We start from the raw sequence: 13,170 nt of genomic DNA, 5'->3' as shown, positions 1-13,170 counted from the left end.
TCCTGTCTTTCTTAGACATCTATTTATTAATGTGATTAATTTTTATCGAGATAATTTACATACCATAAAATTTACCATTGTAGTGTATGTAATTCAGTGGTTTGGCCGGGTGCAGTGACTCACGCCTGTAATCCCAGCACTTTGGGAGGCCAAGGCGGGCTTATCAGTTGAGGTCAGGAGTTTGAGACCAGCCTAACCAACGTGATGAAACCCCTTCTCTACTAAAAGTACAAAAATTAGCCGGGCGTGGTGGTGCATGCCTGTAATCCCAGCTACTCAGGCGGCTGAGGCAGGAGAATCGCTTGTACCCAGGAGGCAGAGGTTACCGTGAGCTGAGATCACACCATTGCACTTCAGCCTGGGCAACAGAGCGAGGCTCCATCTCAAAAAAAAAAAAAAAAAAAAAAAAAAAAAAAGAAAAGAAAAATCAGTGGTTTTTAGTATGTCATAAGGCTGTGAAACCATCACCACTATCTTAATTCCAGAATACTTCCATCACCTCCCCACCACCACCCACAAAAGAAACTCCATATTCATTATCAGTTTATTCTCATTCCCCTCTCTTCCACCCTCTCACAACCACTAATATACCTTCTGTTTCTGTGGATTTGCCTATTCTGGACATTACAAATAAGTGGAATCATACAATATGTGACCTGTATTTGGCTTCTTTCACTTAGCATGATGTTTGTGAAGTTCATACATGTTTTAGCATGTATCAGCATTTCATTCTTTTTATGGTTGAATAATATTCAATTGTAAGGATATATATCACATTTTGTTTATCCATCCATTGATGGACATTTGGGTTGTTTCTACTTTTTGACTTTTAGGAATAATGCTACTATGAACATTCTTGTGCATGTTTTTGTATGAACATCTATTTTCTTTTGGGTATATATCTAGGTGTGGAATTGTTGGATCATATAGTAACTCTATGTTTAGCATTTTAAAGGATTGCCAGACTGTTTTCCAAAATGGCCACCATTTTACATTTACCCCAGCAGTGCACAGGAGTTTCAATTTCTTCACATCCTCACTTATTATCTTTTTTTTTTTTTTTTTTATTTTGAAAGTATAGCCCTCCTAGTGGCTATGAAGTGGTACTTCACTGTAGTTTTCATTTGCATTTCCCCCGTGATTAACGATGGTAGCATCTTTTCATGTGATTATTGTATGTATGTTTATCTCCTTTGGAGAAATATCTATTCAAACTCTTTGCCCATTTTAATTGGGTTATTTGTCTTCTTATTGTCAAGTTTTAAGTGCTTTGGTGTATTTTTTTTTTTTTTTTTTTTTTGAGATAGAAACTTCTGTCAGCTTCAGGCTGGGGTGTGCAGTGGCACAATCTTGCACACCTTGCTCACTGCAACCTCCGTGATGCCAGGGTTCAAACACCTCCTGGCCTCAGCCTCCCCCGAGAAGGCTGGGACTAGTTGCATATGCCACCATGCCCAGCTTTTTTTTTTTTGTATTTTTAGTAGAGACGGGTTTCACCAGACTACAAGCTTGGTCTCTACCTGACTCGCGGATTCGGCCCCACCTCAGCCTCCCAAAGTGCTGGGATTACAGGCTGGAGCCACCAGCTTGGCCCTTCTCCTATCAGATACATGATTTGCAAATATTTCCCACCATTCTGGGTTGTCTCTTAATTTCCTTGACAGTACTTATTGATGGCCAAAAGTTTTTAATTTTGATGAAGCCTTATTTATCTATTTTTTGTTGTTACTTACGCTTTTGATGTTACATCCACATTTTCTTTTCTTCCTTGTACAATAAAACAAACACTAAACCAGTGTTCCCTTCCAGCCTTGTAATTACATAAATGTGTGACCTTAGCCAAGTACTTAAACTCATTCAGAATTCAGTTTCCACATCTGTAAAAGGAAGCTTGGTTTAACAGAGTGGATGCTAATTTTTTGTGAATAAATTATCTTTATAAAATCCCTTACATGAGTAGTTCTCAGCCTGGGGCAAGTTTTTCCTCCATGTAACATTTGGCAATTTCTGGAAACATTTCTGGTTATCACAACTGGAGTGGGATCATACTGGCATCTGGCAGGTAGAGGCCAGGGATGCTGCTAAACATCCCACAATGCACAGGACAGCTCCTACCAAAGAATTATCTAGCCTGAAGTGACAGTAGTGCTGAGGGTGAGAAACCCTGCTTTAAAATTATGATTCTAGTATGCCAGTTTATTTTTAAGTGGTAGTCTTTGAGTTCGTCTGCAATAGCCAGGTGCCTTTGTGCTCCTAGCCTATTGCTATGGAGTCTAAGAGCACAAAAACAATGACGGGAGAAAGGGGAGGTACCAGTGAAGGTAAAATAATTTAGATTTTTTAGGAAGAAATCAATTCTTGCACGTCAGGAGAATTTTGAAAGTGTTTTTAAGGCTATTTTAAACTACCGTGTCTTTTAACATAAAGAAAAAAATTATTTCCATGTAAACCCCTCCAGGCAAAGCCTTGTAGATGTACTCTTGTTATTGAGTCGTTTTCTTTAGGGTTTCTGGAACAAAATAGTTTTTGTGAAATAGTTTGTACATGCTATGAAGTATTTTTAATCAATCATAAAAGAAACAGAGCAACTTGATGGAAGGAACTTGTAGTTGATATGTCTCTGCATTCGTAATTTATCTGAACTCAAAGGAAGTTGATATTCCAGCTGATCACATTAATTCAGCTTTCTCTAATACCATCTGCTGGAATGTACTCATTCGCCTATGTTCCACAAATAATCTATCCAAAATCAAACAGATGATAGCTTGAAATATGTTTCAGCATTTCTAAATATTTTGGCATGTAAAAAGCTGTCATATTTGAAGGTATTTCTTTTCTGTGATAATACTGCTGTTTCATGCCCTGCATGATTAGATGTAATCATTATCACCAGCACCAGGACCACCACCATCATCATCATAGACTAAAATTCCTTGATTATAATATATCAGGATCTATTCTAAGCACTTTATGTTCGTATCATTTTTCCTCACAAAAATCCTAGAAGGTAGTTTTTTTATTAATCTCAATTTTGCAGATAACAGGAAAGTATCCAATAAAGGGGATAAAATACTTGCTGAGTCATATTTCCTTACTATGTCTTCTCATGTGTCAAACTAGTTCATATTTCAACAATAGATAAAGCGTATTTATTGTTAAATCTGTAACATTGATGTCCTTAATTTTCTGGCACCCTAGATAATGGCAATTGAAGACTGAGTTATTTCTAAATCTTTTTTCAAGAACAGACATTTTACAATTAATTGTCTCTCTCAAAAGTATATGTATGCACCTTCCGGCTGCTGTAATACCTTCCCATCTCTGCATATTTATACAAATTTAAAACTGTAAAACTTCTCCATTATATAAGTAATGGAAAGGTTTTTGTTTAACTTTGTTTATATGTATAGGAAGCAGTGAGAGAAAACAATAAGAGAAGAGAAATGGAAGAGAAGACCAGGAGGGCAAAACTTGCGAAAGAGAAAGCTGAACAAGAAAAGTTAGAACGCCAGAAGAAAAAGAAACAACTCATTGACATAAACAAAGGTATGAAAATATTTCCAATTTTTATAAAAATGCAAAAAGTACAAAATAATTGCAGTTATTTATTTTTGGATTATAACATACATTTTCATAGAAAATTCACAATAGTATTAGTTACTTGTGCCAAATTTCTCTCATGATGCTGTCTGTATTTCATATATCCCTACATTGAGCATCCAGGATTTTTAATAACCAACGCAAGATGTTATTTTGTTGAGATAGTGTTTTTCTCCCTACTTTTCTTACCATAGTATATTATATTCTGGATGAGGCAGTGGGGAGGGAAGAAGAGGGTGAGATGAAATGTGAAAAACTGGTATGGGGAGATAAGCCTTAGCTTTTAACTTCATTTTGTTGGCACATGTCTGTTGACAGTGCAGTAACAGTTAACAGTCTTTCTTGGAGGCTTGAACATTTTAAGTCCTAAGAGATACTGACAGCACTATTACAAGTTGAATAAAATAGGGAAAGGCATCTTGCACAGCTATGAACCTAAGCACAAGATGCTGGTATGTCTATAGAGTTTAAAGTAAGTTGTTTGAGGCCAGGCACAGTGGCTCATGCATGTAATCCCAGCACTTTGGGAGGCTGAGGCGGGAGGTTCACTTGAGGTCATGAGTTCAAGACCAGTCTGGCCAACAGGGTGAAACCCCATCTCTACAAAAAATACAAAAATTAGTCAGGCATGGTGGCAGGCACCTGTAATCCCAACTGCCCAGGAGGCTGAGGTGAGAGGATTGTTTGAAACTGGGGAGGCGGAGGCTACAGTGAGCCAAGATCGTGCCATTGTACTCCAGCCTGGGCGACAGAGCAAGACTCTATCTCAAATAAATAAATAAATAAATAAAGTTAGTTGTTTTATTGGTTAGCAAGAGTGACTGTATATTGTTGGTGAGTTGTTTGGTTGGTTTACTTTCTAAAGAAGAGAGGGCAAAAAAAGAAAGTGATTGGTATCAGGTATCTGCACACTGAAAATTTAAGAATAAAAAAGCATGCATAGATAGCCTTTGTCACCTGAGGTTTAGAGAATTTACAAACAAAACAAAACAAAATCTGAACAAGATACAAGGTAATATGATTAATATGGACCATGTATTACTGAAGATAACAATAGTAAAAATTGCAAGCACTCTATAATATTGACCATATGCCAAGCATGGTCGTAAGACTTTTACGTATTTATTTTATTTTTTTTTTGAGTCGGAGTCTAGCTCTGTCGCCCAGGCAGGAGTGCAGTGGCACGATCTCGGCTCACTGCAACCTCTGCCTCCTGGGTTCAAGTGATTGTCCTGCCTCAGCCTCCCAAGTAGCTGGGATTACAGGCGCCTGTCACTACACCCAGCTAATTTTTGTATTTTTGGTAGAGACGGGGTTTCACTGTGTTGGCCAGGCTGGTCTTGAACTCCTGACCTCGTGATCCACCTGCCTCGGCCTCCCAAAGTGCCGGGATTACAAGCATGAGCCACTGCGCCCAGCACTTTTACATATTTTAAGTCAATCCTCACAACATCTCTATGAGGTAGGTATTATTATCATCTCATTTTACAGATAGAAAACTGAGGCTAATAGAAATTAAGGAACTTGGCCAAGGTCACACAAATAGGAAGTACTAGCACCAAGATTAGAATCCAAGTTGTCTCACTATGGAATCTTTCCATTTACCTATGCCACTGTCAGGAGAAAATGATAACAACAACAACTAACATATAGCACTTGCTACTCACCAAGAACTATTCTAGGAATTTTGCATTTAGGAGCCAATTTAATCCTCACAGAACCCTATTAGGAAAGTACTACTATCTCATTTTAAAATGACAAAACTGGGGCACGGAGAAGTTAAGTAACTTGCCCAAGGTCACACAGATAGTGAGAGGTGGAATTAAGATTTGAACCCAGGCAGTGTGTAACCAGAGTTAATTATGTGTTTTTAAGTATAATTATTAATTATAACAATCATTATCAAGTATTTTGCAGTAATGTCTCTTAATGTCTAATCTTCTAAGGTAATGTCCATACCGTTAAGTTTAGTCTTCGTACTTTTAAAATATATAAACATTTTCAGGAATTGACTATAGTTTGTATCTTCCACCCAGGAAACAAATATAACATTTTAACAGAAGAGAAACAGTAATATTATGTAAAAAGCTGTGTTAAAATAGAATAGTATCAACATAATTTAGCAAACAAACTTCGTAATTAGAATCAGGAAAACTGGTCATGACTGCAGTCACTCTATTAGGAGGTAAGCACTAGAGTACAGCATGGCAATATGTATTTACAGGAAGTTATCATTGAGAAAGTGAAGAAGTCAGTAGAAAAGTTCTGAAGGTGGCTGGGCACAGTGGCTCACACCTGTAGTCCCAGCACTTTGGGAGGCTGAGGTGGGCGGATCACGAGGTCAGGAGTTCGAGACCAGCCTGGCTAATATGGTGAAACCCCGTCTCTACTAAAAATACAAAAATTAGCCAGGCATGGTGGTACGCACCTGTAGTCCCAGCTACTCGGGAGGCTGAGGCAGAAGAATCGCTTGAACCTGGGAGGCAGAGGTTGCAGTATCATAGTGCTGCACTCCAGTCTGGGTGACAGAGCAAGACTCTGTCTCAAAAAAAAAAAAAAGTTCTGAAAGTTAGCTCCTTTATGTGCAGGGAGGAGTAGCTGGGGAAGAAACTGGAAGAGATAGTAGGGGACAGGGGACAGATTGTGAGCTCTCTTTCTTTTTTTTTTTTTTTTTTTAAATTATACTTCAAGTTCTGCAGTACCCTTATAGAACGTGCAGTTTTGTTACATAGGTATACACATGCCATGGTAGTTTGCTGCACCTATCAACCCATCATCTATTTCTCCTAATGGTATCTTTCTTTCTTTTCTGCTATGCCAAGGGTCTTACCCTGAAAGCAATGGGAAGCCTGTGAATGTTTATAAACTGGAAAGTGATGTACATAGTCAGGTTTCTTAGATCATTTTGTTTTTGTTTTGTTTTGTTTTTTGGGTTTTTTTTTTTTTTTTTTAAAGACAGGATCTCACTGTCTCCCAGGCTGAAGTACAGTGCCATGATCTTAGCTCACTGCAGCCTCCCAGCCAGAAAGGTCATTTTGACAGAAGCAGAAAGAATGTATTGGAAGGGGAAAGCACTAAGGAAATAAAGGTTATGAGGATATTGTCATAGTCCTGACAAGAGATGATGGTGGCCTGAACTAATACAGTGACAGTGAGATTTAAAAAGCAGCAAGGGGTATATTAGTCAGAGTTATTTTGAGAAACAGAACTAGTAAGATGTGTATGTTTACAGACGCATGCACACACACACAGACTTATGGAATTGTTTCGAGTGATTATAGAAGCTGGCAGGTTTAAATTCTGCAAGGCAGGAGGACAGGCTAGAGTCCCAGAGGAAAGCCAGTGCTACAGTTCAAGTCTGAAAACCATCTGCTGCAGAATTCTCTCTTGCTTGGGGGATGTCAGTCTTTTTGTTCTAGTCAGACCCTCAACTGATTGGACGAGGCCCACCCACAGCATGGAGTACAAACCGCTTTACCCAAAGTTCACTGATTTAAATGTTGATCTCATCCAAAAACACCCTCACAGAAACATCCAGAATAATGTTTGACCAAGTATCTGGACATTGTGGCCCAGCCAAGTTGACATATAAAATTAACCATCATGAGAGGATGTTAAAGGATAGAATTGAGAGGTGCTGATGATTGATTGGATGTGTAAATCAAAGGAGGCAAGTGTTAAAGAGGATGGTACACTTCACAGAGAAAGCAAATTCAGGAATAGAACAGATTTTATCAGGAGACTTACAATGACTGGTATCATTTTAAACACGTTTAGTTTTCAGATACCTTGTAAAGATGGAAAATGCCTAAGAAGCCATATGGTATATGTGATTGTGAAACTCAGCAAAGAAGTCTAAACTAACCATATCGGCTTGGGGATCATTGGTTTTTATTCGAAGATTAAAGTTACAGTGTACTAGTTTGCCAGGGCTTCCATAAGAATATGCCACAAGCTAGGTGCTTCAAACAACACATATACGTTGTCTGACAGTTCTGGAGGCTAGAAGTCCAAGATCAAGGTGTCAGCAGGGTCATGCTCCTTTTGAAGAGTCTACGGTAGGATCTGTGCCAGGCCTCTCTCCTAGATTCTTGTAGTGTCTTGCTTTGTCGCAGCGTAACTTCAACCTTCACATGGCATTCTCCCTGTGTGCCTATCTGTCTTTTCACATGGTGTTTATTTTATAAAAATACCAGTGATATTGAATTAGAGGCCCACCCTACTCCAGTATAACCTCCTCTTAATTATTTTTATTTTGTTTCTTTAGAAATGGGGTCTCACTCTGTCACCCAGGCTGGAAATACAGAGATGTGATCATAGCTCACTGCAGCCTCCAACTCCTAGGCAGAAGCAATCCTCCTCCCTCAGCCTCCCATGTAGCTGGGACTATAGGTGTATGCTACCATGCCCAGCTGCTCTTAGTTACTGGTTTTTTTTTCCCCCCCTAAAATAAATATTTAGAACAATCACCTCTTAATTACATAGTTCAACTTATAGCATGTGTGTTTGAATGGGATCACCAGGGTAAAGTATAAATCAGAGGTTCTGAAACTATTTGATCTCAGAACCCATTTACACTAAAAATCATTGAGGACCCCAAATGCCTTTTGTTTATGTAAGTTGTTTATATTGACATTTATCATATTAGATTTAAAACTGAGATAATTTTAAAATTCTCGATTGATTGATTCAATTAAAATAATAATAGTAAACCTTTTCATGTTAAAATAAATAACCTTTTAAATGAAAAATACCTATATTTTCCAAAACAAAAAAAGAATTAGAAAAGAAAAAATTAGTGTCATAAATCTCTTCACAGTCTGACTTAATAAGACAGCTTGATTCTCATACCTACTTTTCTATTCAATCGGATTCAATATCATTCTTCATGTAACTTCTGGAAAACTTCACGATACACTCAGGAAAGAATGAGAAATAAAAAGGCAAAAAATTATCAGTATTATTATGAAAATAGTTTTCACCTTGCAAATCCCTGAAATGATCTTGAGGGGCCTCCAGGAGTCCCGTGCCCACACTCCAGCATTGCTGGAGTGAACAATGAAAAGAGTAAGTGGTTAAAAATGGAGCCTATTGGCTGAGCGCAGTGGCTCACACCTGTAATCTCAGCACTTTGGGCGTCCGAGGCGGGTGGATCATGAGGTCAGGTGTTCAAGACCAGCCTGGCCAAGATGGTGAAACTAAAAATACAAACATTAGCTGGGCATGGTGGCAGGTGCCTGTAATCCCAGCTACTCGGGAGGCTGAGGTGGAGAATTACTTGAACCCAGGGGGGCAGAAGTTGCAGTGAGCTGAGATCACACCACTGCACTCCAGCCTGGGCTACAGAGCAAGACTCTGTCTCAAAAAAAAAACATTGAGCCTATCCAGTTTTGTTCTGAGAATGTAATCTTTCTCCACACTACAGCAATTCCTACCCTCCTCCGAGTATTTATTAACCTTTCACTGTTCTCCTAAAAATGTGTCTATAACAGACAAAGAAAGAAGGTCTTATTTTGATTGTGTCTAGTTGTTATAGGACCAACAAGTTTGTATGCCTGCTGCACAGTAACAGACCAATACCCTGAGACAACTGGGATGCAGCAGAGAAAGACATTAATGATTGCAGGGCACCAAGAAAAGAGATGGGAAGAGACCCTCAAATCCATCCCCTCAAGGAGTTCTGGGCTGGGATGTTTAAGTGGATCTTGGCGAGCAGGGGGCTGGAAAATTAGAGTTATTGATTGACCAGGGCAAGGGGGATGAAATCATCAGGATGTGGAAACTGCATTCTTTGGTGAGTCAGCTTCTTGTGGGATCCTTCAGACCAGCTGACGTCAGTAGTTTCATTGGTACGCAGCACTGAAAGAATAGCTCAAATGGAAAACTTAATGTTTTATAATGTTCAAGTTGTTATCTACACAGCAGTTAAGGGGAACTATAATCTTGTAACAGGGTCTGTGTGATTCTGAAGCAGTAAGTACCGAACAACTATGAGGAAGCAGGTCAAGCAGGTCAGAGAGCAAGCTGACTTAATGATTAACACTGAATCACTGAATGTGCTACAAGCTTGATTTATCTTCCTTTCTTTCTGTCTTTTTTTTTTTTTTGAGATAGGGTCTCACTTTGTTGCCAAGACTGGAGTGCAGTGGCGCAGTCTCATCTTGCTGCAGTCTCCGCCTCTTGGGCTCAACCAATCCTCCCACCTCAGCCTCCCCAGTAACTGGGACTATAGGCACACAGCACCATGCCCAGCTAATTTTTGTATTTTTTGTAGATGAGGGGTTTCGCCATGTTGCCCAGGCTGGCCTTGAACTCCTGGGATCAAGTGATCTTCTTTGGCCTCCCAAAGTACTGGGATTATAGGCATGAGTTACTGTGCCTGGCCTATTTTCTTTCTCTTTCTTTCTTTCTTTCTTTCTTTCTTTCTTTCTTTCTTTCTTTCTTTCTTTCTTTCTTTCTTTCTTTCTTTCTTTCTTTCTTTCTTTTGTTTTTTTTGAGATGGAGTCTTGCTCTGTTATCAAGGCTGGAGTGCAGTGGCGCAATCTCAGCTCACTACAACCTCTGCCTCCTGGGTTCAAGTGATTCTCCTGCCTCAGCCTCCCAAGTAGCTGGGATTACAGGTGTGAGGCACCACTCCCGGCCTTGGCCTATTTTCATTTCTTTCCCTCCTTTCTTCCCTGATTAATTTTTTAATTTTTATAGGGATGGTTTCATAGTCTGTATGTATTTTCATTTGCTAATATTTAGTTAATTACCTCTTCAAATGTCATTGAGACCATAAGATAAATATCCAAATAAGTTTTTATGCATATGCTCAGCTGAGTGATTTGAGCATGAAAAATAAATTTTTAAAAATTGTATTTGTTTTTTATATATTAGTACCATAGCTCTATTTACGTATCAATCAAATAGTAAACTACATTAGCTTCTTGACTCATGGCCCATGTGTTACAAATATTATTATCATTTATTGTAATGTTACTTTATTCTTGGACTATATGTGCCTTGGTACTTATAAATACGTTTCAAAAACAGATCCTTCTATTGCAAGTGTGTAGTTTTAATTATGAAAATGAAAAGATGCAGGAAAGAAAGAATAAGAATAATAGAGTTGGGTGTCTGTCAAGATGGAGCTCACTGTCTGAGTTTCTCAGAGAGTGTCTTATGAAAGATGCTGTTATCAACTAGATGGAAGGCAGTTGTGAGCCTTCTGAGAGCTGGGAGGAATCATGATGGAGACACATCATGTGTGAATCCATGGGGTGTGAAAGCCTATGGAAGACACGAGTGAGGTGTCATCAGAAAGTGATTATAGAACTTTAAATATGTCCAATTAGAACATTGTAATCTTATCTTCCATTGAAAGAGAGATGATATGGAACATTTCATTGCCATTGTGAGGTATGTAATATATAGTACATAGAGGTATTTCATGCATGGGACCAGAGATACATACCATTGGAGCCATAGGATCTTACCTATAACAAAAGTAGAGAGTCTATTGGGTAAAGTAAGTCACATTGGAAATTACAAATAACTTTTTAAAAAAGTGTACGCTTTCTGTAAAGCTTCTATTTCCTATCAATGTAGCAAAGGACAAACACTTCTCCCCCAACTTTTCTTTTTTTTTACACATCTATTACTTAGTAGATGTAACTTAGCAAAAGTGAGGTGTATTTATATGGCTTACAAAATTATGTACATTCATCAAGGAGAAATATTTGAGGATTTAATTATTCAGAATAATAATAGGATAAAGCAAACACAAAAGATTATTTCTGTAATCTAGATGTGATCAACTGAGCTCAGAATTAAGTAAAGATATGAAAACCAAGCAGCCAGAGAATTATATCTTTCAAGTTAAATCCATAAAAAAATACCACGTGCCAAGGCTATATTTTGAGAGAATTGGAGATCAGAAGGCAAAGGCCATGATAAGAAACAATTATTTTAATTGTAAAGAAGAAAATAGGTATGACTAAATATTAAAGAGACAGACATTTTATAAACATTAAGTGATATTGCTAAAAATGTTAATTCTGTGTGTTCACAAGTGAAGATCAGTCTTAGCTCTGCTACCTACCTTTATGACCTAGTTCTGTTGCCTTATCTCTTCATGCCTCAGTTACCTCCTCTGTAATATAGAATAATGACATTCACCTCCTATAGTTTTAGTGAAGATTAAGTGAGATAATTAAGTACAGTACAAAACACGGGACCTAGAATATAGTTGCTGCTGCTGATACGATGAGAGTCATTTTTATGCTTCTTGAAGAATCTGGTAGAAGCTCAAGAAATAGTCTCCACCCTTAAGAAGTTTTCATTTTTGTCAGAGAAATAAAATAAAGCTGACCTAGCAAACATTAAACTGATACATAATAGAGATTATTTCCTCTTTAGCTCTATCTTAAAAGGGAAATCAATGAGGTCTGGTAAAATTACATAAAGTTTCATGGAGAAGGCTAAATACAGCCTCTGAACATACCAGTCAATCTAGACCCTGAAGGATGGGTAACATTTGGCTGAGCAGAGGTGAAACTATCCAAGTAAAAGGGAATAACATCAGCAGTAGTGCACGTCAGCACATAAGGCAGCATGCTTTATGTAGGATATGTGTAATAGTCCACAGGAAAATACATCAAAACAATTAAGAGAATGGGTCCTAAGTTCAAGTCCCAGCACCACAGTTTAATAGCCATATAATCTCTGACAAGGTGTTTCATCTTTCTGTGCCTCAATTTTTTTCTTCTATAAAACCAGAGACTGGTGTTATTTATACTGTAGTCTATTTAGCGATTATACATTAATGGCATTTGGCCTGTTGCCAGTCTCTGATAGTTAAATTTTCAGTCAGTATTTTCTGTTGGTATCATTTTAGCGAAGGGTTTGATTTGGAAAACTGTTGGAAAGGTAGGATGGAGCCAGGCTGTGAAAAAGCCTTCCAAGTCAGGCAGGAGTGTTGTGGCATGATGAGGTAGGAGAGCTAAGAGCTAAGGTTATTATGGGAATTCATTCAGGGATTTTCAAGAAGTAAGGCAAAGCACAAGAAAGGAGAGGAGGCTACAAGGAGGATGTAGCTGGGAAAGAACAGTGAAAGGTGATGAAAAGGGGAGTGAGCTCATACCTGATTTCTCTCTTCAAAGGAGTTTAAACCTGTAGCAGTTTGAGAAGATGGTAACAGGAAGGAAAAAAATTCATAAAGGAGATTTTATAAGGGAGTTGGAAGTTGCAAGCAACAGATTGACAGATGAGCAAGAGACATCTTTTTAAAAGAACAGCACAGTTTGACCAGTAGATAATTATATATTGATGTATTTTGGCACATTAGGCTATTTGATTCATCCAACCAACATTTATTGCACCATTTTCCAAATAATTATAATTAGAGCATGCACAGTAATATACCACTTATTTAAATGTAAAATTGAGAAAGCTAATTTAAATGCAACAAAAATATGCTAAGTCAACAAATGTACTCTGAAATGCATGCAACAGTATGCAAACTATGTAAAGTACTTGGTCTAATCTATGTTTTCCAATGTTTGGCTATATTGGTATAGATGATAATTA

The 13,170-nt window shown here is 38.1% G+C and overlaps 1 protein-coding gene across 8 annotated transcripts in view; it reads left to right on the top strand.

Annotated features, from left to right (window-relative positions):
• DIAPH2 (diaphanous related formin 2) overlaps positions 1–13,170 on the top strand; it is a 914,469-nt gene that overhangs the window by 699,968 nt on the left and 201,331 nt on the right. For all 8 annotated transcript variants that reach the window (XM_021932747.2, XM_021932745.2, XM_021932750.2 and 5 more), the window contains one exon: positions 3,411–3,546. In XM_021932747.2, coding sequence (XP_021788439.1) covers positions 3,411–3,546 — 136 coding nt within the window. The remainder of the gene's footprint in view (positions 1–3,410; positions 3,547–13,170) is intronic.

This window comes from Papio anubis, chromosome X (assembly GCF_008728515.1).
Source record: "Papio anubis isolate 15944 chromosome X, Panubis1.0, whole genome shotgun sequence".
In the NCBI taxonomy this organism is placed as follows: domain Eukaryota; kingdom Metazoa; phylum Chordata; class Mammalia; order Primates; family Cercopithecidae; genus Papio; species Papio anubis.
Note: the sequence above shows the minus strand (reverse complement) of the source record. Positions and strands in the feature narration are given on the sequence as shown.